The sequence below is a fragment of the Mastacembelus armatus genome, chromosome 12 (genome assembly GCF_900324485.2).
Source record: "Mastacembelus armatus chromosome 12, fMasArm1.2, whole genome shotgun sequence".
Taxonomy (NCBI): domain Eukaryota; kingdom Metazoa; phylum Chordata; class Actinopteri; order Synbranchiformes; family Mastacembelidae; genus Mastacembelus; species Mastacembelus armatus.
The window spans coordinates 18,498,584-18,526,210 of record NC_046644.1 but is presented as its reverse complement, the minus strand read 5'-3'; the positions used below and the strand labels follow the sequence as shown (position 1 = coordinate 18,526,210).

The window sequence follows — 27,627 nt, the reverse complement described above, 5'->3', positions numbered from 1 at the left end:
CAGCCTAAGAACAGAAAAAGGAAATAATTTTGCACAGACCTGTGGAGTTTGTGCCACCTCAGCTATGTCAGGAGGAGGGATTACATTCTTTAGGTGGAGGAAATAATGCCAATCTGAAAAAGAATGCAGAAAACAGCCGAACCTTTAATTGTAGCTGTGGTTTATATTAACGAGCTATTTTTTTTACAGCGTCTTCCACCCAGGTGGATATTTGGTGTTTGTGTGTAAACAGCGTGTTGTCCGTTTCTGTGCATCCATACCTAAGGTGACCACAAGGGGGAGCTGATCCAGTGTCAAACAGTAAACAGTTAAAAACATAGATTCCCCTTTGGCTTCAAAGTGTTTACATCCAGAGGAAATAAAGAAGTGGGCAAATATCACGACCTAGAAAAACTGAAAACACAAGTTTTGCGGGTACTAATCCTAAAGTATTGTAAAGTACAGATTAAAATACTGAAGTTATTAGTAGTGGTTAGAGTTTCAGTCCGGATCTTTTTAATTCTAACTGGGTGTTTGTTTGTTTGTTTGTTTGTTTTTTACATCACTTGTGATTCTTGTTCTCAGGTTCAAATATCTGAATGCTCCTGCACCCCCCGCTGTGCCTGCGCCCTGAGGACACTAGGGCCGCACGGACACCGAGTTCACAGCCGCACAAGTTCAGAGGCCGCCGTCAGAGTCGGGTGTCCGCCGCTCGGTACCTGCGGGACGCCTCGGCAGATCATCACGCACCGCATGGCGTTTTGCGTTTACACTGTCCAGAGACACCTCCGGTACTTTGACTTCACCCTGAAGAAAAGACATGAGTGGACTGTCCACAGAGGAAAGTGCGTTATTTGCCAATGGACCACGAAAGGTAAGAGCTGCAACAAGTACATTTCTGCTTCGGCCTGTCAGGGAAATCAGCGAAATAGACAATAAAAGTAAACAAAGAAAATTGACGACGTGGGTTTAAAGTAAAGGGAGTGAAGTGTGAGCTGAACTCTGCCTCATCCAGCATGTGGCATTTCTACCAGGTTTTGTGTCTCAGCTGCTGAAAATGAAGTTGATTTATTTATTTATTTATTTTTGTCTTTTCACAAAGTTCATAAAACCCCAAAGCACCAGACCTTTAGAAAAAGGATATTTTAGGTGATTTCTGCAACTAATTGCAGCCTGATGTGAAATATAATGTGCCAGTATGTACAGTTACTACTACTATCTAAGGAAGAATTTATAGGTATTTGTAACTGAGTATTTCTATTTACCCAGCAGAGTATAAAGTACTTCAAATTAGAAGTATATAATGTAGTTAACGTCAGCTACCCAGCGGTATATAAAGTACTTCAAATTAGAAGTATATAAGGTAGTTAACGTCAGCTACCCAGCGGTATATAAAGTACTTCAAATTAGAAGTATATAAGGTAGTTAACGTCAGCTACCCGGCGGTATATAAAGTACTTCAAATTAGAAGTATATAAGGTAGTTAACGTCAGCTACCCAGCGGTATATCAAGTACTTCAAATTAGAAGTATATAAGGTAGTTAACGTCAGCTACCCAGCAGTATATCAAGTACTTCAAATTAGAAGTATATAAGGTAGTTAACGTCAGCTACCCAGCAGTATATCAAGTACTTCAAATTAGAAGTATATAAGGTAGTTAACGTCAGCTACCCAGCAGTATATAAAGTACTTCAAATTAGAAGTATATAATGTAGTTATCAGTTACCCAGCAGTATTTAAAGTACTTCAAATTAGAAGTATATAATGTAGTTATCAGTTACCCAGCAGTATTTAAAGTACTTCAAATTTGAAGTATATAAGGTAGTTAATGTCAGCTCCAACATTAAAGTGATCAACACAATAATCCATCAATAATATCAGATACCTTCATGTGAAATGGGCCGTTCTGCACAATGACTACTTTTACTTTGTTTACTTCAAGCACATTTAGATGATGATACTTTTGCACTTTTACCGCAGAAGCATTTTGAATGCAGGATTTTACCTGGAACAGGGTATCATTACCCTGTGGTATTTATACTTTTACTTAAGTACAGGGTGTGAGTACTTCTTAGCATCAGATCTGTTGTAATATATTGTGTAATCATAGTTGTTGACAGCTGTTTTCTCTTTGCTGAAGTTTGTATTGCTGGTTTTCTGCCATGTGATGACATGATCCTGAAGCTTGGAGTGTAAACAAACCCAGACAGACCGGGTCAGGTACTGCACACCTGAGATGGTACCTGATGTTTTAAAGCTCAGCCACCAGGGGGCAGTGTTCAGTCTGCACAGCCCATCATTTAATAACACTGAGCACGTTCAATCACGTGTGTTGTACACAAGCTGTCAAATCCAACGACCACACATGCAGTACAAGTATTTAAGTACAACTATTATACTGTGAAGATGCTTCATTAGCTACACTGGTAATGTTATTTTAGAAAGAAATTATGATAAATATACTTCAAGTACCAAAAATTAAAGTACTCACTGCAGCACAGTGGCCCCAGTCAGTATTATGTATTACCATACTGAAGTACTGTTACTGATGTATGTGTGTATGAGCAGTATTTGAATGTTGCAGCTGCTCAAGGTGGAGATCATTTGAGCTATTTCTATTAATACTGTTGTGTAGTCCAGACTGTAACGGTGACTCCTGTTGTAGAAACTAATCATACGTTTGGTGCGTACAACTAAATTTGTCCAGTAAAAGTATAACTCGCCAATGAATGTAGTAGAGTAAAAAGTACAGTATTTCCCTCAGAGACGAGTAAGACTCAAGTATTAAAGTACGAGTAGCTCAGATTGTGTTTAAGGAGGTTACCAGAGTGAATAATTTGCTTCTGACCGCAGCTTAAAGGATCAGCTCAGAGTTAGGAAAAGTGTGCGGACCTCTTTTCCAGTCTGTCCCAAAGTATCCCGTCGATAAATCAAACCAGACTCTTCGGATGGTTTTGTGGTACATGTGGTCAGACTGGATGAAGTGATGCTGATAGTCTTTTCAGTGTCACTCACTGAAATTATATGCTTTGCTAAAATCCCAGACCGGACACTGGCCAGATGTTCTCCTCCATGCAGTGTCGAAGTGCTGCTCTTGAGTTCAAACCTTAACCCTTTACCAGACACCAGCCATTTCTCTGCACACGCTCAAAAATAATGTCTCCATAACAAAAAAACAGTGTCACTCTTCTTCGGACTCCACTCATAGCCCTGGTCTTCTCTGACTCTAGATTTTATAAGCACGAAGTTCAGAAAATTAGCAGAAGGGAAACTAAGTCGAGGTTATAAACACACAAACGTGACATAGAAGTTTGATTCTGTCTTAGCTGCTGTTGTTTTGTGTTTTGGGGGCCTGTAGTAGGAGCTTTAGTTAGAAAAACACTTTGGAGCCGCGAGTCTGAAGCAGCTCAGTGTCAGAGCTGTTAATGGTGGCACTAACTATCAGCTCCCTGCACCGTTTAGAGCAACAACCTCCTCCACTTGTCAACTGCTGGATTTGAGAAAGTGAGCTAACGTCTGTTTGTTGTTGGCAGCGACTGTATCTGAGCTGTTTCACCTGAAAACAAGAGTCATGTCTGCGAGGAGAAAGGGACTGAAACACCTACTGGTTGGCAGAATAGTTGCAGATGGTTTTACTGTTGATTAACCAGATGATTGATTAATTAAAACTTTAAAAATAATAGAAGCTTAAGTTCATCCAGTGGCTAATAACTTCTGTTGATTTTGTAAAAGCTATTTTAAGTAGCTGCTAAATGATTCCTACTGTCGTATTAGTTCATTACAGGGCACAACGTTTTATTTCTTCATGTTCATACACTTAAACCTGTTAGTTTCCATGTAAGTTATTTATTATTGCAGATTATAGATCATGTGTGTATCGATCAATAGTTAAATGCCAAAGCTTCTTTGTTTTAGCTTTTCTAATGTGAGAATTAATCAGCAAAATAATCTGCATGTGAACCAGCAATGAAGATGATGGTCAGTCCCTGCCTGTCCCTGGTGCTTGGTGCAGCATTTAGAGCCAGGTCAAAGGTCAGATGTCAAAGGTCACATGCAGAGGGACAAACTGGCACACACTTACAGAGCCAATTCAAGATTATATGGAGAAAAAACAACATGGAAGCTGCTGGAAACAGTGGGAAGGTTAGTTTGATATCATTATGTCTAATTCAGCACACTGAGGCTTTTAACTGGTCCCTGGAGTCCGGGCACGACCCCTGGGGGACATTGGGGGGGTCGTGGTGGAGAGAAAGAAGCGATTTAATGTCAATGTGGTGTAGATGGAAAGATAGAGGGAGAGAGGGGAGGTGGAGGAAGAGGAGGAGGAGGAGGAGGTGGACCGTGGCCAATGATCGGAAGCAGAATCTCTAAAGTAGAAGCACAGAGCAGATTTGATAGAGCCAGTTTCTCTCCACAGGCCTAAAATGCGAGGATGTGACAGAGGATGAGCCACAGAGCCGGATATGAAGCAAGAGGTGATGAAGCGCAGCCAGGTGGTTTAGTCCATTTATTAATTTGACTCATTAGTCCGGGTCATTTCATAGATGCGCCAGCGAGTGGTCCAGGCCATTAGCAGGGTTTAGATTATCCCCTGAAACACCTTTTGTCCTAAATATGACATCGAAATCCACGATCCTACAGTAGCGGGGGCTGAGGAGGAGCCGGATTCACGGGGCGCATGAATTGAATAATCATCTATACTCCTCGTTTCCCTCCCTTAATGTGCTCAAACGGAGGTGTGTGGAGGACAGAGCGATTTGAGCCCGCAGCCGATGCCCGGAGCAAACAGCAGCCTGTGTGCAGGCAGCTGTGGACGACGGGAAGGTGGTACCCAAGTGTCGGTGTTTATTATCCGGGATCTGACTCCGGAGGCGCGTCGCTGAGGTATGGGCTGCGCCCCCAGTATCCACGTCTCTCAGAGCGGGGTGATCTACTGCCGAGACTCAGACGAGTCCAACTCCCCCCACCAGACCACCACCATCTCCCAGGGCACCGCGGCGACCCTCCACGGGCTCTTCATCAAGACCGATGCAGCCGAGACCATCCCCTCCGTCATCACCTACCAGAGCCGCCACTCGCGCAACAACTCGTACCGGGATCGCAAGGAGAACAGCGGGGGACACATCTGCATCGAGGCCGAGACGCAGACCAGCCACACCAGCGTCAAGGTACGGTACGGCACGGCACGGCACGGCAGGGCGCGTTGAACGGGAACGGCATCCTCGTGAAGAGACCCCGTTTGTTTGTTTGTTTGTTTGTTTGTTTGTTTATCAGGGGAGGCCGAGGCCTGATGCTCAGATGACGTTTCTCTGACTATACAGCGGCTCATCCACTGCCCCACTGTCCCTCCCGCAGCCCGCGATTAGTGCTGATAATTTAATGTATTGCGATGATGTGACGCGTGTGTTGATACGATGATGCGGTGCATGGTCCATTGCTTTAATGTCTCTCTCAGATAATAAACGACAGGAGGGGGGGGGGGTCAGTGATTTATTAAAGGAAAATGCTCTGCAGCTGATTGGGCCCTTATTTAGCAGCTAAAGCACTTTATTACTGTTAAGGATGATTCATGGCTCACTCATAAGGACATATTAAGTGTTTACTCAGGCCCAGCATTTGCAGGCATATGTTAAATGATAATAGACTAAAACTATAGTTGGTTTATCAGCCATTTGTTCAATGTTTTATGGTTTATGCTTTAACAGGAGGCTTTAAAGTGAAGTGGACCCATCAGAGCAACAACCTGTGCTACTAGAGCTTTGACCTGTCTCTATGCACATTAGAAAAATGTGAAGTTGTCCCAGACATGAAATACGATCATTGTATTTCTCTGTCCGCTCTCAGACAGAGGCAGCAAAGCCTGGACTCTGTGGGTTGTAACAAAAGTTTGTTTGCAATCTGGGGGCCCAGGAACAGAACACACTGTCAAATGAGTGGAAATGTTAGTTTTTTAGGCAGCACAGTGCAGAGTGTGTGCCAAAAGTCAACACGTATTCTGGCTTTGGGCTCATCCTGTCAAATTATACCGTAGCAATATAAGAACAATCTACACACGAAGCTAAAAATGGACGATCTGGGAGACATTAGCAGACAGTGTAGGTGATCAGCTGTTTCCCTAATAAACAGACATTTCCAGCCCTGAAGTAAACACTGAATTTACTTCATTAACTAAACTATAAAGCTAAAATCAAGTTGTTTGATTTCACCCACATCTCAAGGTTGTAATGAAAAATGAGCAAATCCCCCCCAGGCAGAGAAAAGACAGTAACCAGACCTCAAGTCAATCAGCTTTTTCTTTTAATATGTCTTTACATTAAACTTACCCGGGGAACACATTAAGTTAATGTGTCAGAATAAGTTCTGAAAGAACAGAAATAGAAACTGGAAATGACACTGCAAAGATCACGAACTTAATAACTTTTGTCTGCTTCTTACTTGCTGACAGATCCCTCTCGTCAGGGAGCATGTGAACAGATACTTCTTCATATTTATGATCGAACCCTAGAGGATATAGCTGTGTTTTGTTAAAACACATGATCATAGCCCAGAATACATTAACCCATTCAGGCTAGAACAAGATCTGGACGATTTTACTAAATGAAACAGATTCATTCTCCCAAGTATTTAGCACCATTTAATTCTGATAAACATAAAACACCATGGGCCCATTGTGCTGATAATATAATCTTTTACCTCAGCTTTTATGGGCTCTATCTGTCCCATTCACTTTAATTTTCACTTTCATCAAGTTGTTCACTGTACTTGTCTTGTCTGGCCCTGATTTGGATGAAAAACAGCACAGAATGAGTCTGGACACTGGACTGGATGAAAATATTTAGTCGTTCTAACTGGATGCTCCTCATCAACAGCTGAAATCATAGAAAATGTTAAAAAATATTTAGGTCCGGTATTAAAATACCTGTTGTAGGTGTGTGTCATGAGTCGCAGTGTGTGTGTGTGTGTGTGTCTGTTGTCTCTTTGTTGTCTACCTCAGTTTCCTTCATGCTTCGAAAACTGCGAGAGGATCAATGATGCCATTTTTTATTATTAAACCCCTCTGCCTTTCCCTGCAGGATCTTGTTAATCTGTCATGGTGTTGATCATGCCCCCATATGTGTGTTCCTGTGTGCGTGTGCATATGTTTGTGCATGTTTGTCATTTGTTTACCCCTCTGGTCAGTACAGCAGTGAAGAGTCACATGTGAAAGAGCTGATGCAGGGCTCCTGTACAGACACCGCCCAGGGCCTCTTACACACTCACGGACTTAAAAAATAATAATAATAATAAATAAATACAGATGAGAGTTTCATAGTTTCTCATTTTCATCAAAGCCACCACTAGTTGAGACAAAACTTAAGAGTTTCTGAACATATCTGCAAAGCTGCTTCATTTTTGCTTTATCTTTAGACCAAAAAATGACATTGTTAGGAAAAGGAACTGAAATCATGCAGGGGAAAGACAGGTGACAAATAAAACCTCGCCTAGAGATGAAGACATGAAAATCAGCAGCACAGAAGACCGAAGTTATGATGTGAAGAAACAAGAGTTAACTGGTTGGGGATGCAGCCTAGATAAATATGTGTACAGATGTCAACAGGCAGCCAGAGGGCAGGCATATAAAGTCACAATAACAAACTACTGCAGGAAAAATGCTGATTCTAGCACATATGTTTGGAAGAAGATGAGGCTTTCTGCTTGGGAATCCATGATTCCTTGTAGCGTACCTCTCCATTCTTTACTTCTGGTTCATACATCACAACAGTGTGAATGTATGAACCAAATCTGAGAGTGCATTATGTCCTTTGTGGTGTGTAAAAACCAAAGCCAGAGCGGTGCAAGCTTCACATGCAGTAACTCACTGGTTCCATGCATGATAATACAGTATGAACGGCTCATGATGTTTCATGTTGCTTGTGCTGTTTGAGAGAAACCATGGAGAAACATTTAGCAACAGTCACACTAAATCTGAAACCTCCTCTTCTCACCACTTCATCCAGACTAAGCCAACAGCATTTTTCTGAGACGCTGTCTGGAGTGAAAACACTCGTCTGTTTTGTGTGGACGTGGGAAAAGCAGTTTTTGGAAAACACGAGTAAATCTGCTCAGACACCCTTGTGGGCTATTAAAGTGCAATTTGAGGAAGGCGGTTTTCTGTTGCCTCTCACTGTCTCTGTGATTATCATTTTAAATCCTGCCCAGTCAAGAAGGGGGCGGGGCCAAATCCCAACCTAACATGGCACACCTGGAGACCTAGCTCAGGTTGTGCAGCCTTTAGCTTGCTAACATGTTTCAGGATCTCTCTGTTTTTATAAGCAGAGCTTCTTACCCTGTTGCATGTAAGTCATCATTACACATTTGTGAGTTTTTATTGTGTTGTTGTTTTTGATTGTAATATGAGCTTTTGCTCACATTTATCTTATCGCTTTAAAATCTATATCAGTCGCAGCTGCTTGTTATGTTTTATCTGCCGTGTCAGTGCAGGCTGAAACTAAAAACCTGCTTTCTTGCGCTCAGACCAGGTGATCACTGTTCTTTTGTCAGATTATAACATACTGATTTGATCAAAGGCTCAAGCTGTTAAACAGGTAACGATGAACTGCTAAACCTGCTTGTTTAGTTGTGAGTTTGGCCGCACTGAGACACTGTAGCTCGGCCATGAAAGCGTGTTGTTTTAAACTGCGCCTTCAGAATTAGCCGACTTAGTGTGGACATAATCTGAGTTTGGCTGGAGGAGGTGGAGTGTGAGAGCAGGAATGTCATCCAGGCCGTGAAGTGGAAAATAGTTTGGATGTTGGACTAGGACAACTGTTTACATGCAAAGACGTTTCTGTAGGTGTGTGTTTACATGCGTGTTATCTCATCGGAGCACAGTCTGAGTCTCTGCTATGTGAACTCATGTTTTCATGATCAGTTTTGAAACATATGGTGTGATGAGTGACACCAGGGCCGGTGGTACATTAGAGAGTGAGAACACTTCAGTCCAAGCACATACTGTGCCTGCAGGAGGCTAATTCAGGTGCTGCTGAATTTTGTGCAAATGCTAAACCAGAGTGATGGAAATATCAATCAATAGATTTAGACACTGAAGTAATCAGGCAGATTGAGTGAGCGAGCAAAAGCATCTCTCTTAACTTTTTATTTTCCTTGCCAGAATATCCCAGGATGCACTGGGTAGGTCACCACTTTACTGCAGCTCAGATGTATTGGCATTCACAGTTTAGGGCAGATTAGATTATATGTGTGGTTTGTATGTCTTTGGATTAGAGTCTCAGAGACACTGGCTTTTCGAGACCAAACGTCATAACAATCCATAATGTTCAGTGAGAAAACTCAGTGCAAACATTTAGTCTCTGAGCTCATTTGCACAAGAGTCCAAAAAATCATAAAACAGGGATTTGATCAACAGATACTGTAAAAGTGTAAAAGTCTGTGCCAGCATGAGCATCATGTCTGAAGACTGCACAAAAAGAAGCCTGGTCACATGACAGAGTTAAACCACGTCAACAAATCAGTAGATCAGTGAGAGCTTATCATGTCTAAATGAAAAGAGAAAGATAACTGGAGCAGTGTGCAGACTGGGGCTGACCTCAGGTCCATCGAGGCACTACAGAAGGCCACCTGCACTGCAGATAAGATGAGGCCTTGTTACAAGGACTGTATTTCACCAAGGCCTCCTGCTAACAATGATGAGAAATCTCATATCATGAAAGCCAAGTGCTTGGGATTTACCCTGTGTGGCATTATCTAAAATGAATCAAATATTTCACTGCTGGGTCAGATACAGACAAAAAGTGACATAACGCAGAGGATCAGAGGAAGATTCAGCCTCGACCTGAAGGCCGTGACGACGTCATGCTGTAGTATTTCTGATTTCTAAACAGTCTGCTGAGTTTCAAAGTACGAGACGCACGCAAGGTCAAGTCTAGATGATAAATCACCTGCTTTGTCACATTGGCCCATAAGTGTAAACTACTCTTTCTGTTCTCCGGCCATAATGTAATCTAACTTGTCGTCCTTACAATCTCCAATCACTGTAAACAGTGAAAAGAATACATCGAGTATGCCTTAACTCTGTTAGCCTTATTGCATTTTGAAGCATAAACCGCTCGGTTACATGTGCAACGTAATGGCGGACAATGAAGGCAGTGTTTAATCTGTGTAGTAACAACATGTACTGTGTACAGTATATGTGGTGACATGATGTACCTGGGCCCCAGTAAGTAAAGGTTTATTTACGCAACATCGTTCAAAGCCAACATTACGAAAGGCTTCGCAAAAACACGGACAATAGAATGAGCTGACGTGACTCAAGGAGAGAAGCGGGTCCACAGCGAGGAAACCTCCAGCAGGTTGGCAGTTTAGGGTTGAAGCCGGGGCTCTTCAAACTGAGGTGTGCCGTGTTTATAGGAGGACAAGATACTGTTTGAGGTGGAAGGAACAGGTGTGTAGCGGTGACCCCAAAAGAACTTATTTACTGCAGTTTGGTTGACCTGCGGCACAGTCGAACGCAGCAGCAGCGTCTGTGACACAGACACACAGGTATTTTTAGACTTGGTGTCTGCACCTGCAAAGGTTATGGTGATCTCCAATGTCCTTCACACATAAACGTCTGTGAATGTGTTTGGCAATAACTCCAGGACCTTGCCTCAAAATCATGACGTTTTTTTTTTTGTTTTTTTTTGTTTTTTTCCCCCCCAACACCAACTTAATCAGGTGTTGAATGTCAGTACAATCATGGGAGCTTTGCAAACAGAGCTTCAAAAGGCTGATTCAGTTTACTTTTAGTGGTGCGAATTGGTCCAAATGCAAATATGGGCCAGAAAAATTACAGCCGTGACTTAAAGGTGACATCGTGCAGCCTGTTTGCATCCCCCAAAATCATGGAGCTTGATTATTCCTGAAACAGAAGCCAGAAGACAGTAGAGTAGTGACCAAGTCCATCACTAAGTGTTTTCATCACTAGGTTTGATCAGTGTAGAAACAAACTATGCTCCTAGTCTCAGTTGATTTTGTTGCTGTTTGTGTCTTTACACCATGTTCTGTGACCTTTTAGATGCAAATATACACGTTTATCTTCGATAGTGATGGAAAATAAAGATTTTTCTCTGTGGTTCAAATCTTTCTTTATTCACTTAATTCTTTTTTCTTTCTACAGACTCTGACGTCTGATTTATATCCAGTCGTCTTTCCTCACCTGCCTCCTGTCTGAATCTTTATGAATCAACTGTACAAGCCAACTTTGTTCCCATTCTCCTCCACATCCATCCACCTCGGCTCTGCCGCTCATCTTACCTCTTTAAAGGCTCTTGTGTCCACGCTCTGCCCTAAATCTTTCTCCTCTGTCCTGTGTTCCCAGTACGATCTGGTCACCCAGTCTAAGGAGAGGCAGTGTCCTCTGACAACTTCTCCCAACACTCCCTTTATCATCTTCTGACTCTACTCTCTGATATCTCTCTGAAATGTTCTCTGATTGCTGAGCTGTCCCCTTTCCTACCGCCTTCCTTCCTGTTCTGTTTCACATCTGGCTCTGTCGTCCTCAAGTAAAACAGACTCTCTCATTTTCTCATGAAGCCAAACCCTCAAACCCCAGTGATATATGAGGAGCCTGTGCTTCTTGTTTCACCGAAGCACATAGAAATGATTCAGTCCCTTGACCTGCCAGACGCTCCTCGTCTCTCTGGCTGATTTTCTAGCTCAGCACTCCCTCAGGTCATCTCTACCTTGATTGACCTCATCGACTTTACCCAGTTGGACCTCGCTAGAGTCAGTGGCAACATGAAAGTCATTCTGGTTCAGCTTTCCAAGAATCTCTCTGAGATAAACAAGCATGATGTGAGGTCCACGTGACTGTGGAAGTACAATCCTGCAAATCTGCTGTCATCAGTACATTACCTGAGACATTCTGTGTCCTTTGGCTTCTTCAACGTTTTTAAATCCCTGAACCAGGCCCAAAGTAAGTCAGCCTAAACCCTCCTTTATGAAGGTGGTAATGTTTGGTTGTTGAGCTGCACTGCATTTTACAGAGAGCTGTTTCTGATTGATATAAACAAGGTGGACAAATCTTTGAATATGACTGTTCTCTCTTCGTTTTGAGGAGCCACTGATTCATATGCTCCTACAGCTTTATGTTTAAAGGAGTTTGGGCGTCCTCCAAACTAAACAATAATGTTCTGTGTGTATCTTGTGTTGCCTTCAATTAGCAACAGAATCATTTTTCCCTGCACCGTAACTGTGATTTCTGGTAGTAGAGACACAACATGTTGCTTTGGGTTAAAATATTTAAGGTTAAGTTAATGCTAAACTAGCATAAACCAACAGGTGTGAAGAGATGTACAGTCTTTACTGGGACATACTTTTAAAAACCTGGAATCTTATTTTTCTCCAGCTGCTTAAATTTCTTGTGCAGCACCCAAAGGCTCATGATTACGTTAGCGGTTAGTTAGTGGCTGGGAGCGGCTAGTTGAGACTAGCTGTGGGTTGAAGTCCACCCACTTTTAAGCCTAATTACCACTGACAAATAATACTGTAAGGACGGGTGGCTGAGTCACTAACTCGTCTCTGCTTTCGTCACGCAACCTCTGCATGACTGGGAGCAGAGTTTGTGCGTAGAATACGTTATCATGAGCTTGTGCCTCTGGCAGAATGAACTGAAGCCCTCCTCTCTACTTTTCTCTCTCTCTGCTCATACATATTCCTCTGTAGCTTGAGGGAGACCTTAATCCAAAGCATTCACTCGTCGGTTATGAGTGTGTGTTTATGAACACGTCACCTGCACAACCCACATATTTTTAGAAAGACCTTTCAATGAGAATATGATTCACAACACAGAACCTGCTCAAAAATAACTAATAATTAGTTCACACACACACACACACACACACACACACACAGAGCTAATGTGGTTTCCACTGTGGTGTAGCATGTTGTGGTACACAGCTGATTCACTGTGTGTTTAAAGTGTGGGGTAAGCATGTGTGTGCATGCATCTGCTCAGGGGGTGCACATGTCGCTGAGTTGCTTATTCACACAAGAATGATGCATGTGTTTGAGAAGCCTGTTGAAGCTGCCCAGACAAGCTGCAAACACACACACACACACACACACACACACACATACTGTGTGTGTATATATACAGCACAGTGCATGATGCTCCTGCAGTAGGATTATGCAAGTAAACCTGTGAGTTCAATCTGTGGCTGCTTGCTAATACCTTTTAAAGAGGTTTGCAGTGGACAGCTCCAGCCTGGGCCACTAATACTGCATGTGGAGCGTAGGAGAGCTGATCACAACACGGGCAGATTTGTGTAGTTTAGGAGGCTGTTGTAATGCAGTTTGTCCCCCAGGTATCTTCTCTGAAAAAGGAAACACTGGTGTTATTGCTCTGCAGACTCTTAAAACCGAACGAAGGAAGTAAGAAACACGATTAAATGTAGTCAACAGGGACAAACAGGTTGTACAGAGAAAAACAATATGTCAATATGCTTCTGGACATTAATGGTAAAATGGTAAGACGTGCTGACAGCTTTTTGTGCTTCGTGTGTTTCATGTTCACGGTTTGTGATCTTCATATTTGCATGTTGTGTGTTTCTTCCAGGTTTCAGCCACAGAAGAATGTGTTGGACCTATGAGACTGACTCAAGAGCCGGTTCAGGTAAGAACAAAACTTTTACTCAGGTTTCGTTTTGAATAACAGGCTAATAAAATAATGTTGTTTTGCAGCTGCTGGTTAAATTTTACTGAAATAAAAACCTTTTCTTTTCTAATCACTAATGTGTTGAGAGAAACCCTGTAACCTTATGAATCTACTTACATCCCAGTATCCAGTTACAGATAACGAGTGTTTCTGTATCAGGCCTTTTACACAACAGATCAATCACCTGTCGACTTGTACACTTTGCTTTGTTACTGTCATGTGGAGATTTTTTTTGTAAATATGAACTTATCGCTGCATCCAATCAGCTTCCTAATGAGAATCAGTCGGCCTGATTTATGTCGGAAGTAGTTTTGCTAATCTAAAGATGTTCCACAATCACGAAACATAGGGTCATAACTGGAGTCTGTCTTAAAATCATAGTGAGGTGGACCATAGGTTTTGGTTCCTGTAATTATTCCTGTCATTCCAGTTTAAGTGGTAAAGGACACAACCCAGTCTTTGTTCTGTGCAATGTGCATTTGAAAGGTTTGTCTAAAGCTGAAGGATGCTGCAACCACACTGATGTCTTCAAGAGAAGATCAAGTGTTCATGTGAAATTGTTTGTAGACACATTGTCTGTCCTCTGTCTTCTGTCCTTGGATCTCCTTGTGCCTGTGAAGAACTTGGGAATATTGCAAGATGAGGAAAGGCTGAGTCAGGGATTGTCTGTGCTCATCCTTCTCTAGTGAGGGATTAGACCATGTGCTAGTCAGATTTGTGCTTATGTAACACAGGAGGTTACCAGCTGGTTGGGATGCAGAAACATAAAGCATTCCTCTGTTCTGGCGGTTCCTCAGGAATCAGTCACTTTATTAGGTGCTTGTTTATTGCTTTCATTTAATTTGCTCTGGTTTGACTGATCTTCAGGGTTTTCTGAGTTCAGTTCAGCTCTCCCTCCAGTCCTGGCACGCCACTCATGTTCATGCTGAGCCACAGTATCCTTCTCTACCCCTTCACCCTTCTCCTACTCCTTATTCACCATGCCAAATAACACTGCACTACGAATCTCTGGCAGCATGCAGGCAGGTGGAGGGACCTCGGGCTTTATTTAAAAGCCTTCTAAGACCCGGTCTTATGCCCCATAAAACCCTTAAATTGCTCTCCCAAAGCAGAGCACTAAAGCTGTAGCTCCAGCCTTCTTCTGGATCCATGACCTAACCTGCTTCACTTCTTCCACAGGAAAGCAGAGATGAAAAGAGAGAGATAAAATGCTCTGCAGGAGAGACTTATATGTTGTGAGTTTTCCCTGACGTTTACTGTTACTGCCTCACAGATCTGGAGAGTTTCAGCCTCTCCGATTCCGTCCCCCTGCAGCTTATCAAACGATTCATGTGTTTCACTGATTGCGTAGTGAAACTAAAGCAGCACACATGTATATTTCCCATGTGTGTACCTGCAGTGGATATATATCTTTCTGAAAAATCAAAAGGTTTTGTTGTTCTGGCCCGTCACAGAACCAGTCTGTGGGGCTGAAGGGTTAACAGCAGGACAATGTACTCATGGGCTTTTAAAGAAATATTTGAGCTTGAATGTTCATTCTTCACTTTGACACAAGACTCTTAGCTCAAGCACCATAGATTTTTGTTGCAGCTAACATTTATTTTTTTTTCTTATCAGTTAATCTATTGGATATCTTCCCAATTCAATGAAATGTCAAAGCCTAAGTTGACACATTCAAACTGGCTGTGGCATTTTTTTTTTTTTTTTGCTTTTTAAATGACTTTAATTGTTAATAAATTACTAAATGATTACTAGTTAACTTTGTGTTGAACAGCTAATTACTAAACTCTCTAATTGTTTCAGCTCCATAGCTGACGGTTGTACCGTCTTCTGCTGTGTTTGTCTTCGGACCTTTATAAATTCTTGCACAGCATCTTGATCTTCAAACACTATCTGACAGACTCTGGTGCTCCCACACATCATGTGCTCAAAGATAGTTACCCTGATGACACCTCTCCGTGTTTGGGAATCTCCCAAGGTAACATGGCATCGGGCCTGGGTGTGCAAACATGGCAGGTGAACTGTGAAGATGCGAGTCAGGTCTCTTCTAGAAGTGAGTGATAAACCTTCAGGCCAACAGTTTTCATACACACCATGAAGCCGTTCTGTGATGTGTGGAAGTGTATAAGGTATTTACTGTAAGGATGCCACACGCAGGTAACCATGCAGACACATGTTCACTGGAAAACGAGTTAAAAGCGTGGAAGTTAGTGCGTCTGTGCCAGACGTGATAGTGACGTGACGGAGCGCGGCCGTGCGTTTGACCGCACACATCAGATGGAGAATTGAGACCAACGGCGCCTCCTGCCAGCCTCGTCGCTGGGGACATATTTGGGTGGCAGGTCAGAGATGTGTGCGGTCGGCGTCGTCCCAGGGTCGACTGGATACCGTGTGTGTGGAATTTCACATGCTAGCACCATGGTTACACAAAGCAGCGCCATGGTTACACAAGCCAGCATGGGATCAAAGACTGTGGACCTTTCACATGCACTCACCAATGCTCGCTCATTTTCTCCCCCCCCCCTCTGCGTTTTATTTTTTACATCTTCATCTGTCATTCTCACCTGTTCTTTTCCATGTTCCATTTTCAGCCTGCCTCATCTCCAGCTGTGAAGGGCTGCATCAATAGATATCACACTCCTCTTCCTGGTTTTAAAACCGAGCAAGGACTCATTACTTTAGCTGTCTTCTAGTTTTCATTTTTTTCACCCACCGCACCTCCCTGCACTCTGTCACTCTATCCTTTGTTGTCCTTAGAGGGAGTCAGGAGGTGATGCTGTTGCGAGGCAGAGCTGAGTACTGTTGGTTCTGGCTGCAGCCCAGCTGCTCGTGTGTGTGTGTGTGTGTGCGTGTGTGTGTGCGCGTGTGTGCGTGTGTGCGTGTGTGTGTGCGCGCGCGTGTGAGAGAGTCTCTTTCCTCACCACTGTACCAAAGGTGGCTGGTGTGTTGTGGACAAAACACAGTGTGCGATCAAAAACATGAGTCCGTGCTCTGCAGGCTTCGTGGCTGTTGGTGTGAAATACAAACTTCGTTTGTGATCATGTGCTGCCCAGTTAAACGCTGAAGCAATAATGAACTGGAAGGAGACATTAGCGTGACATCTGCATGATACGCAGGTAGGGAGGCAGCCTGCACAGGTTTATCACCTTATCACAGGGAAAACAAGCAGACAGATGACCACACTCACAGCTCTGTTTAGATTAAACTGTGAATTCTCCAGAGCTGTGTGTGTGCGTGTGTGTGTGTGTGTGTCCTGGGACTGAGGGAGGAAATCCACATTTAGTCAGAACGTTCAGGAAAAGCAGCAGGGCTGAGAAAAGAACCACGACTAGCTGCTCCGAGATGTTGAAGCTAAATCAAGTTGCACAAATGACCAGTTAAACTGGATTTGACTCTGCATGCATGAAAATGTGTGTGTAATCTAAGTATTGATAGAATCTGATCTGTTTAGTTATTGTGGTTGTGGTTACAGAACATCTGAGACCAGGGCAGATCCTCACTAATTCAAGCGTTAGAGTTTTTTGTAACTGGTTTGTTTGTAAGGTCTTTGTCACCCTAATCTTCAACCATCACTAATAACCCTTAAATGCCTTTGACTTAGTAAAACCGATCTCTCGGTGCCGTAAAAACTGATTTAGAAAGTGATCGCAGGATTTTGTGAATCTTATTCAGGAGAATGAGAAGAAACATTTGAGGCTTCACTTTAATCTGTAAGGATCTAACCCAACTTAAATGTTGACTAGAACACTTTACAGGTGTTTGAAGGAATAAATTGGTTCCGTCCCTTAGAGCGAGAATAAAACCCTTTTTCCGCTGGTTCATATTGGGCCCCATAAATGTCAGTGCTGTAACCTTGGTGTCAGGATACAGCTGACGTCTGCTTCTTGGATACCTGCTGCTCTGCAGAATGTCCTGTCTGAGTAGACCTACTAACACAGATGCTCTATAACTGTCACAATAGTAGCAGGACTGTCTCACCCAGGTCTCGGCTCTGTCCTGTCTCCTCAGGTCCTGCTGGTGTTCGCCAAGGAGGACAGCCAAAGTGACGCCTTCTGGTGGGCCTGCGACCGCGCCGGGTTCAGGTGCAACATTGCACGGACTCCCGAGTCCGCTGTCGAGTGCTTCCTGGACAAGCACCATGAGATTATTGTCATTGATGGACGCCACTCACGCTACTTTGAGCCTGAGGCCGTCTGCCGGTGAGCCTGTACTGCCCTTTTTGTTTTTGCGTTTTTCCTCCAAGGTTACTGCAGGAAACACCAGAGTCGTATTATATGATCCATACAACATTTACACCTATATGGTCAATATGAAGCTTCAGCCTGCAGCCTGTTAGCATAGCTTAGCACAAAGACTGGAAACAGGGAAACAACTATCCTGCTCTGTGCCTCTAAAGCTTCATAATTACCAGATGCCAATAAAATGATGACCTGTCAAGCAAACGTACGTAACATGTTGGTTTGTGAGAGTTAGAGCTGCTGGTATGTGGACTGTTATGCTTAGATAGCTGTTTCCAGAGGAATATTTAGCAGCACGGAACCATAGTGAGGCATTGAAACACTTTAAGATGCTTTTGAATGTTGTTCTCACATTGAGACTTTGATATGTTGCTTGTTTTTTTTTTATGTATTTGTTCATTTTCTGGGCATGAGGAGGACCAGGTAGTGCTTTGAGGAAGCTGATGGGGATCCTAATAAAGTAATAAATACAGTGAGATAAGACATGGTTGTTTATACAGCACGTTTGTACAGATTGACAAATCCAAGTGTTTAATTGAAAGTCAATCTTCTCTTTGTCTTAATCCTTTAGGAAACAAACTGCACGTGAATTTCTTCTTCTACTTGAGTTTTCTTCTGGCGTCTTTTCTGCTGCTGTTTTCAGTCCAGTCTTGAACGTTCGACAAAGAGTCTGAAACGGCTTCATCAGCTAAAAATGTCCCTGTAATCCTTTTGTGTTAATCCACGATAATCAATATTATTATTTTTACCTAAGCACAGTGATGTTCAAGAATGTCTAGAGAACATTATGTCTGAATGCGGCTGTACTATAAATAGCTTTAGGACAGTGTGGTGGAGGACGTGCTGGTGCCATCTGGTGTCCACTGGAGACATGACAGGCATGAGCACCGTGATGCTGCTTGACCCAAAGTCGCTGAGGTTTGGTAGAAGGAGCTCTGTGGGCTGCTTATTCTTGTTTTGCTCTAGAAAGAAAAATCAGTAAATACTAGATGTCACATTTCAGAAGAGGCTATTGAAACAGAGAAGCACTTGAATGAGTCCGAACTGCAGTTTGTTTGACGTGAAAACTGGACAGTGGCCCAGGGAACCACGAGTTCTTGGATGTTTTTCCAGAGCAACAGCCCCGGGCCACTTTTCCAAAACCTTTTGACTGTAGATGAACCTCCTTCACTGTCTGTTCTTGCCAGCTATTACATTCATACTGGTTATACTGGTCTGTGCTAAGTTTATCTTCTATTACTTCATGGTATTTTTAGTCCTATAGTTTTCACGTATTTGTATCTCAGACTGTGGTTGGTTTTCTTTTTTCTTTTAAACCTGCCACTGACTATAACAAATAACCAAGGGACACTTAATGTTTGTTAACTCATGTTTAAGGACCTTTGAAAGGAGATTCCCATGGATCAGTCTGTTAAACGTGTGCCCCATGGCTGTCTTCATGCCTGTGTGAATACCTTCCAGGCATCATTACAAGGACGTCTGTTAAGGCCTTTTATTTTTAAACATTCTCACTTTCCACTGCCATTTGTATCGAGCTGCTCAAACGGTGCATATTCCTCATTATTTTTAGCCACGACAAGCGACTGCTAGTTCTCTGTTCAACGTAGTTATAATTTCTGCAGGGCTGTAGTTATTGTTAGATACAGTACAGACCAATCTGCAGTTCCTGGATACCCTAAAAGCCACTACCATATATTTTGTAGAGTGATTTATTGTAAGTGCTTCATTATTTCCCCAAGAAGGGAACAGATCCATTCGTCTCTCCTGTCTCCTGATTACCACAGTTTGGCAGCCGGTCCCTGTTTGTCCGTTGCTCCTTCCCTCCTTCCCTCATCGCTGTTTTTTCTCCTTATTCTTTATCCCCCATGAGGATCTCTGCCTTCATCTGTTCCCTCTGTTCCTCCTTTCATTCTCCATCACCGTCTCCTCGTCCTCCGGGCCACTTTCCCGTACGTCCTGCTAGCGGTGTGGCTTTGCGGTCCGACCTCTGAAGCAGATGTTGTGTTTGGTGTGTCTGTGTGAAGTACAGAAATGTTCTGCCCGTCTTTTGTGGCAATGACATCATCCCCAATCTGCCCACATGTTTACCCCGTACCTGAGTCCAAGCCACTTGCCATGAGCTCAAAGTGTGGCTGAAATGAACCCCTGCTGACTTTTAATCGGCGTTTGTTTTGTTTCCAGGTCGATCCGTGCGACAAAGCCCTCAGAAAACACAGTCATTCTAGCCATCCTGCCGCAAAAGTGAGTTTTGATATATGTTTATTTTTTAATATCGTGTTCCATAAAGATGTGGATCACTCCAAGCCTGTTTCTGAAAAATGAATGTGGTTGTGGATGGCAATAATTTTTTTTTCTGTCATTGTGTAGACCGCCTGACCAGGACGAACCGTCTGTTCTTCCTCTCCTCTGTGCTGGATTTAGCAGAGTACGTCCAAATTACTTTTGAGTGTGTATTTATAACCAGCGTAGGCCTGAATGTGTTGTGTTTTTTGAAAGAGTGGTGTGATGGTGTGAAAATGATATGGGAGGTTGCTAAACAAGTTGCCACTGAGTGAATCCTGACTCATTCAGTTTTGCACTGGTCTTTCCTGCTCCTTCAAACACCACTTTAACCTTGTTTGGCCTCCCAGAGGTTTGTGGAGAACAGCAGTGTGTCAGCCTGCTATAATGAGCTCATACAGATTGAACATGGAGAGGTGCGCTGCCAGTTCAAACTCAGGTACAGCAGAGGGAGAACACACAGTTGCATGTACACGCACAGATCCTGCGTATGCACAAGGTGATGCTGAAGCTACTGTGACTGTATTCATCCACAGGGCTTGTAACTCCGTCTTCACTGCTTTGGAGCACTGTCAAGAGGCTGTGGAGATCACCAGTGAGGATCACATAATACAGGTGAGAGATAATTCATGCAGATAAAACCTCAGACTGTTCCTTTAAAACATGACGTGGTGATATTTTAGTTTTTTTATTGCAGACAGATCTAGTTAAATGACTAAAACCAGCAGTGTGTTCCTTTGTTCAGCAAAGTGCACCTGTACAACTGAATGCAATGTAATACAACAGTCCTGACATACCATTTAATTCAGTTGCAGCTGGTTAATCAAGACTACCTACATTTCCCCCTGGGATTAAACAGGTTTATGTTATTTTATCAATGGTGTTACTATACTGGATTGCTTTATATTCTCGGGGGTTCCTAATATTCCGACCTTTCTCTTAAGCAGGAGTGAATGAATATGGGGACAGTATAAAACTGACCACAGCATTAACCATAATGAAGAAACATGTCAACAGTAAATGACATATAGAATATTATACTGGTGTTTTTTCATACTCTATTACCGTCCTGGCTTTGTCCCAGTATGTAAACCCAGCGTTCGAGCGGATGATGGGCTACCACAGGGGGGAGCTGATCGGGAAAGAACTGACTGAACTGCCCAAGAGTGACAAGAACAGAGCTGACCTGCTGGACACCATCAACACCTGCATCAAAAAAGGAAAAGTCAGTCACTCACTCTTCCATCCATCCATCCACCCACCCACGCACTCACCCACCCACCCACCCACCCACGCACTATCTGTGAACTAACAGATCTCTAACTGTTGTCTCTGAAGGAGTGGCAGGGCATTTACTACGCCAGAAAGAAGTCAGGCGACAGCATACAGCAGCATGTGAAGATAACGCCTGTCATCGGCCAAGGAGGGTAAGGTAACTTTAAACAACCCAGAGTGCTCACGTGCTGTAGCTTTCCACAAGGTGAGAAATCACTGATCCCAGATTCTTCTTTTTCTCTCCACAGGAAGATTCGACATTTCGTAGCCATTAAGAGACCTCACGTCGACAACAACAATCAGGTGACTCAAATGATGCATATAACTCACCTTTTGTCCTGTTTAATCGTCCTTAGGTTTGTTTGTGGTGAAGATGTCAGTCATCACTAGATGTTGAGCTTTGAACACAACGAATGGCAGTAAAAACATTCAGATAAAAAGTCGAACCTGGATCAGCCTTTTTTTTTTTTTTTGCACCTGCACATTAGCAGAGTCTTAAAGTGTGAAACAACTTAAATCTGGCTCAAATCCTGGTTGGCACACTCAGATGCTGAGTCCTTTCATCACTAGACCACTAGCTGCAGTTTGGAGACAGAAACTTTTGCTGCAAAACTTGATTTGTAAAAGCCTTTGACTTAAATAAGCTCTCTTTCGAAGATCACAGTCGAGCTTAAACACGTGTCAGTCCATCAACAGTCCCAAAGCTTGAATATGTCAGCGGGGAATGTGGCCTGAGCAGTGTGCACAGTTACTCTGAAGCAGGTGTGTCGCTGCTCTCAGCTGGGTTCCAGGCCAGTAACATCATACTATGCTAAGCTACAGCTAAGCACCAGAATCCCCCATGAAGCCCTGGGAGAGCTAGCAGCCAGGCGCCAGGGATATTTATACCTCGGGCAAAGCTGCACAGGGACTAGCTTTAGCTCATTGCTCTCTTTCATCATGTGTGCATAAGGTGAGTCAGCCGCTGGCATCTGCCTGCCAAAGCCAAATGGCATTCATGCCTGCTTGTTGGGATTGGGAATCCTTAGACACAGCACTGACTGATCCCATTCTCAAAATCATGGAAGTCCACAGCCTGAATTGTGCCGCATCAGTCTGAATGGCATTATTCCCTCTATAACTTTATTTTCACTGTGCAGAATGGCACAAATCATCTTGTGACACACATACTGAGACACCATTATCCATCTGACAACCCAAGGCCACACAGGTCCCTTCAGGATACCACTTATCTGATGCTGTATCCTCGCATAGTACATTTTCCTTTTAGCACTCAAAACCCCACATTATTCCTCAGCTTTTCCCACCCAGACGTTTGGCTGTAGACCACAGTTTCCATTTTATTGTGTTGTTTAGTTGGCAGTATTTGTCTAAGCGCTTCAGACTTGCAGCAGGTTTCGGGTCGGTTTTGTTTCTATCACTCCCAATTAAGGGTCATTAGAATCTCAACTGTTTCCCAGCTTTACTCCACTTCGTTCGAAATGGTTTTTTTTTTAAAAATGTCTGTTTGTGCTTTGCAGCCCAAGAAGCCCATTAAGACTCAGCCAGCTAAATCTGGCAACCTTGTATGTCATTACAAGTGTTTATACTGTCTTAATCCTATTTACTCAGTATGAGAAGCACTGGAGACCTGAGAGAGAGACTTAGAGATTTAGAAAGGAGGGCTGCGAAAAGACAAAATGAGCGATTGAGTGAGAGTGATGTGAATCCTGAAGATGAAATTTAATAGACAAACATTTTCTTCTTATCAAAATTGAATTTTGAGATGTTAGTAAACAGAAATGAATGAAATGTATGGTTGTACACGTTCATCCTCAGGTTACGTAAACGTGTATGATGTGTTGTCAGCGATATGTGGAGGTGCAGTGAATCACTGGGTGAGGAAAATCTTGTTTAACTGGATTAGAGGCTTTACATATCCATATCTCCAGGCCATAACCCCAGTGTGGCTGACAGGATGTGCTGTACAAAGTGTCAGTGGCATGAAAACACTGGTTGTTTCTGTTTCTGGACACATGCGCAGTCTCTTTCCAAAGACTGTCTAAATTAGTCAATTTCTGAGACACGCTGAGAGTTGCAGTGCGTCCACCGTACGCCTTAATGCAGCTTATGTCAGTGTTCTCGTCCATTTAAACGATGACCAATGTAATAAAGTTAATCTTCCCTTTAATACATTTAAATGAACCACTTTATTTATCATCTTTTCTCATTTTACTGCGATGGTAGTGTGAAAGAAATAAGTGGTTTTGGCCGAGGCTAGCCCGTAGCCATCCTGCCACACTAATTCTACTGTGGCTTGGTTGCGTTTACTGTGAATTTTACTTGTTGTTTACACAGAAATTAGACTCTTTTTATGGTGTCGCATTGAATTACTTTGTTTTCAGAACCAGATGTTCCAGGTAAAAAGGTTGTCACTTTTTTTTTTTTTCATGCTCAAAGAAATGACACATAACTGGAGTTCAGGTTCTGCATAAAGAGAAAGTGTTGAGACGTCAGTTGCACAAATTCAGAGTAACGACAGACCTCTGCACTGTTTGCATCCTGAGTGTGCAGTAATAAAGCAGTTTGCACTGGGCTGCAGAGGGGAGGAAAAAATATCTTCAAAGTCTAAAGAAGTCTTTAATCAACAGATGTAATCCTGCCAGCGTGTTGCTTTTAGGGAGCAGGAAATTAGGCTGATTATATTCCTCACAGTGAAGGTGAACCAGCAGTGACTTTGGGTCCAGGCCTCGACTTTAATCTGCTCCTGCTGTGTGTCTGTCAGGTCCACAAGTTCAACAAGGAGGAGAGAGGCAGCGGGGAGCATTCGCAGTCAGGTAACGTGTCACATCACGTGTTTTCTTTTTTTTTATGTTGACGCAGTCTTTTAATTGGGCAAGTTTAGTTTTTAGTTTTTTTTTTTTTTTTTTTTAAAGATGTTTGTGGGAAAGCTTGACTTCAGCTTTTCCTCAGGCCCAAAATAGAGTGAAAGGTTATTCAACAAGTTAAAAATATACAGAACAGCAACATGCATCAGTTATTATTAAATAATAATGATGTTACTATAGAGAACTTTCTAATAGTATTTATAATATATATCTTATAGTAATCTGATCCGTTATAAAGTTATTTAACTTTTAAAATATTCCTTTAATTGCTATGTTCCTTTGACTGTTCCGGTTGATTCAAAGACCGTTTGAGGATTATGAAAATGCCTTGAGAGCAGAAATAAATCAGACTAAATTTCCTTTTGGGTTTTTCAGAGAACCATGTTTAGTGACTCTACTGTAATGATGATGCACAAGAGGCAAAAAAGTGGGTCAGAGTTTCAAAGTTCTTCACAAGAAAACAGATCAGTGAGACCGAGCTGCTGCAGTAGAAATGCATCTCTGCAGGTTTAATGCCAATCACTTCCCTCTGCTTCTCTACAGAGAGCCATTCTCTGCGTCACCGGGACAGGAGGAAAGACTCGATTGATGCCAGGTCGCTCAGCTCCCGTGGCAGTGACGGTACAGCCTTTCAAAATCTTTTTGCAGCCTCTGAGTGAATGGAGGAGTTTGAGCCGTTCTGCACGGAAGACGTGGGGGGTGAAATTATGCAATGGGAGTAAAGTAGAAAAACAAAGGAAGAATGGGGAGAGGAAAGAGATGAAGAATGGGCAGATGATTGGAGATGGCAAATGAGAATGAGTCACTGCGTTATTGTAGGTACTTGAACTAAAGAGACATGTCGTGGGCTGGTGACATTATGTTCTTCCCTCCTCCTCTCTGCTAAGTGCTGCTTTGTCTTCTTCTTACTCCTCTAGTCAAACCATTTTCTGTCTTTCTAACTCTTGCCTTCGTTCATCGCTCTTACATCCACATTATTTGCCTTCATACTTTCTTAATTCCCTCTTCTTTTTTCACAGCCCACAAATCCTTTCCTTTTTTTGACCTTCATTCAGTTTCCTAATCAGGATTAACTCTCTATGGTCTTTATTTTCCAGATTCAGTAATAATATTAATTTAACAGACAGTACGGGCTGATAGTCAATGAGTCACCGTGGTTATAATAAAACATAACATCAGTATTTTCCTAATTTCAGCTCCCAGTTTACAGAATAGAAGATACTCCTCTGTCGCCAGGATTCACTCCATGACCATCGAGGCTCCCATCACCAAGGTACCACCATTCAGCCATTTTCCAACCCCTAAAGAAACCAATGTTCTCCACTAAGCAGCGGGAAAAAACTTTTTTTTTAAAAATCTGCTGGGGCGTTTTTCCAATGAACAGTTTCATACTCAGCTCTTTTTTTTTTAAAGTTAATGTCTTCAGCACTTTAAAAAGACAAATGTTTCGTGGAGCACGTTTCCTCTAGCAGCAGTCATCAGGTTTCACATGCTGGATTTTCACCAAGAATTAGCTTCTTCTGTGGCTCGTTACGAGCTTCCTACAGGTTCATTACAGCATCTAAATTCAGAAACGAGATCTGTTTGTTCAAATCCGTGTCACTTTTAAGTATCTTGAGTGTTTTATTCCAGCAGCACGAAGCCATTCAGTGGTCAGTCATTAGAGCTGTCTGTTCGCCCTTAATGCTGTTTGACTGAGCCAGTAATGGAGGGGTTGCCTCTTGTGACTGCTAATAGGCAGACATAACAACTAATGTGATGTCCTTTTAGTGAGAAGATGTGACCACTGCCTTTTTTTTTTTTTCATTTGATATTTAAATGTACTTTCTTTCAACGTAACTGGATTTTATGGAAATTATTTCTGTACTAAGAAATACTGATAAGAGGTTTTAGTAGATACACAGTGTTCTGGTGGTGATGGGTTCAGTACGTTTTACAGTAATTTGTGTGCATTATTGGACCATCTGGTCTGATTTACCTCTATAGGGTTAAAATGAAGTTAGATATTAAAGTAAATCAAAAACAGCAACTGGATATTTAGGCTCATTTCATAGATCATGTGTTTTCCAAACTAAATAATTTACAGTAAAAAAACAAAAAAAAAACAAAAAACATCTCATTGTTTTCATGCAACCTAAGAGGCAAAATTTATTAGATTAGGGTTGTTTGCATCGAGGCTAATGTGGTGAAAGCTGGATGTATTTTTCGGAATATTATTCATGATGATAATGATGTTAAATCTGAAGATTTGTTACTGAGTAGGATGAACATCCCAGTTTCACTGGGCTCCTGCAGGTCTACAGGAGCAGATGCTGTGAGCAACAATACACCGGATCATAGTTAGATAACGTACAGTATTCACAATGTCACACTGTCTCGCTGCAGGTCCTGTGATGCTGGTGTGTGTTTAAGGAGCAGCTTTATTTAGCTCTTTTGCCACAGATGAGATTTCTCCAGCATCACATGCACATCTCCAAGACCCATGCACAAAGAAAGGAGCATTCTGTTGTAGCATGTCTTGCAGAGGACTCTTTGTGCATTTCTTTGTATGAAGAGTCTGTTTTGCAGCAAAATAGGGACTTTTTCCTTTTTCCTCTTCCCCAGGTAATAAACATCATCAATGCTGCCCAAGAGAGCAGTCCCGTAACAGTGGCTGAGGCTCTGGACCGTGTGCTGGAGATCCTGAGGACCACGGAGCTCTACTCCCCTCAGCTCGCCTCCAAAGAAGACGACCCCCACACCAACGACCTGGTTGGGGGACTCATGAATGTAAGCAGCAGTGTAGTGACTCACTACGTATTCCTGAGCTCATTCAGAAAAGTGTTAGATAATGTCTTTTTTAAAATCATTGTAAAAATGTTCTGAACTCATGCACAAGAACATGCAATGAAATTTTTGACATCCAAACTAAAATCTGTAATTTTGGAGAGTCGTCAAAATCTTTATTATTATTATTTTTTTTTTTTAGTGTCTAGAATAAACCCAACTACAAGTGAATCACTAGGTGCAGATGTTTCTGTACTTAAAGCAGGTTCAGATCCATCAGCTCAGTGTGGCAACAATGCAGATTTAGGTGTGTAGACTCATCCAGTTAATAGAAGATGTTATATTTATTTTTATTTTTGTCCACAAAAACCGAAAGCAACGGTGACTTGATTCTAAAGCCCAGTACTGTCTGTGTGTGTGTGTGTGTGTGTGTGTGTGTGTGTGTGTGTGTGTGTGTGTGTGTGTGTGTGTGTACGTACACGTACTGTTGCTCTGGGTGACATGTTCCTTCATTACAATGAAGACACTG

At 42.5% G+C, this 27,627-nt stretch overlaps 1 protein-coding gene across 4 annotated transcripts in view; it reads left to right on the top strand.

Annotated features, from left to right (window-relative positions):
* pde8b (phosphodiesterase 8B) overlaps positions 1 to 27,627 on the top strand; it is a 42,778-nt gene that overhangs the window by 4,784 nt on the left and 10,367 nt on the right. Inside the window, exons 2-15 of one of the 4 annotated variants that reach the window (XM_026297038.2) lie at positions 565 to 853; positions 13,574 to 13,630; positions 17,681 to 17,871; positions 20,092 to 20,151; positions 20,278 to 20,335; positions 20,541 to 20,629; positions 20,727 to 20,805; positions 21,275 to 21,415; positions 21,529 to 21,617; positions 21,714 to 21,768; positions 24,230 to 24,281; positions 24,876 to 24,953; positions 25,529 to 25,605; positions 26,937 to 27,101. In XM_026297038.2, coding sequence (XP_026152823.1) covers positions 800 to 853; positions 13,574 to 13,630; positions 17,681 to 17,871; positions 20,092 to 20,151; positions 20,278 to 20,335; positions 20,541 to 20,629; positions 20,727 to 20,805; positions 21,275 to 21,415; positions 21,529 to 21,617; positions 21,714 to 21,768; positions 24,230 to 24,281; positions 24,876 to 24,953; positions 25,529 to 25,605; positions 26,937 to 27,101 — 1,245 coding nt within the window. In that variant the 5' untranslated portion in view covers positions 565 to 799. Of the gene's footprint in view, positions 1 to 564; positions 854 to 4,411; positions 5,148 to 8,200; positions 8,316 to 13,573; positions 13,631 to 17,680; positions 17,872 to 20,091; positions 20,152 to 20,277; positions 20,336 to 20,540; positions 20,630 to 20,726; positions 20,806 to 21,274; positions 21,416 to 21,528; positions 21,618 to 21,713; positions 21,769 to 24,229; positions 24,282 to 24,875; positions 24,954 to 25,528; positions 25,606 to 26,936; positions 27,102 to 27,627 lie in introns of those variants that run through there. The other 3 variants (XM_026297036.2, XM_026297037.2, XM_026297039.2) reach the window with 3 other exon arrangements.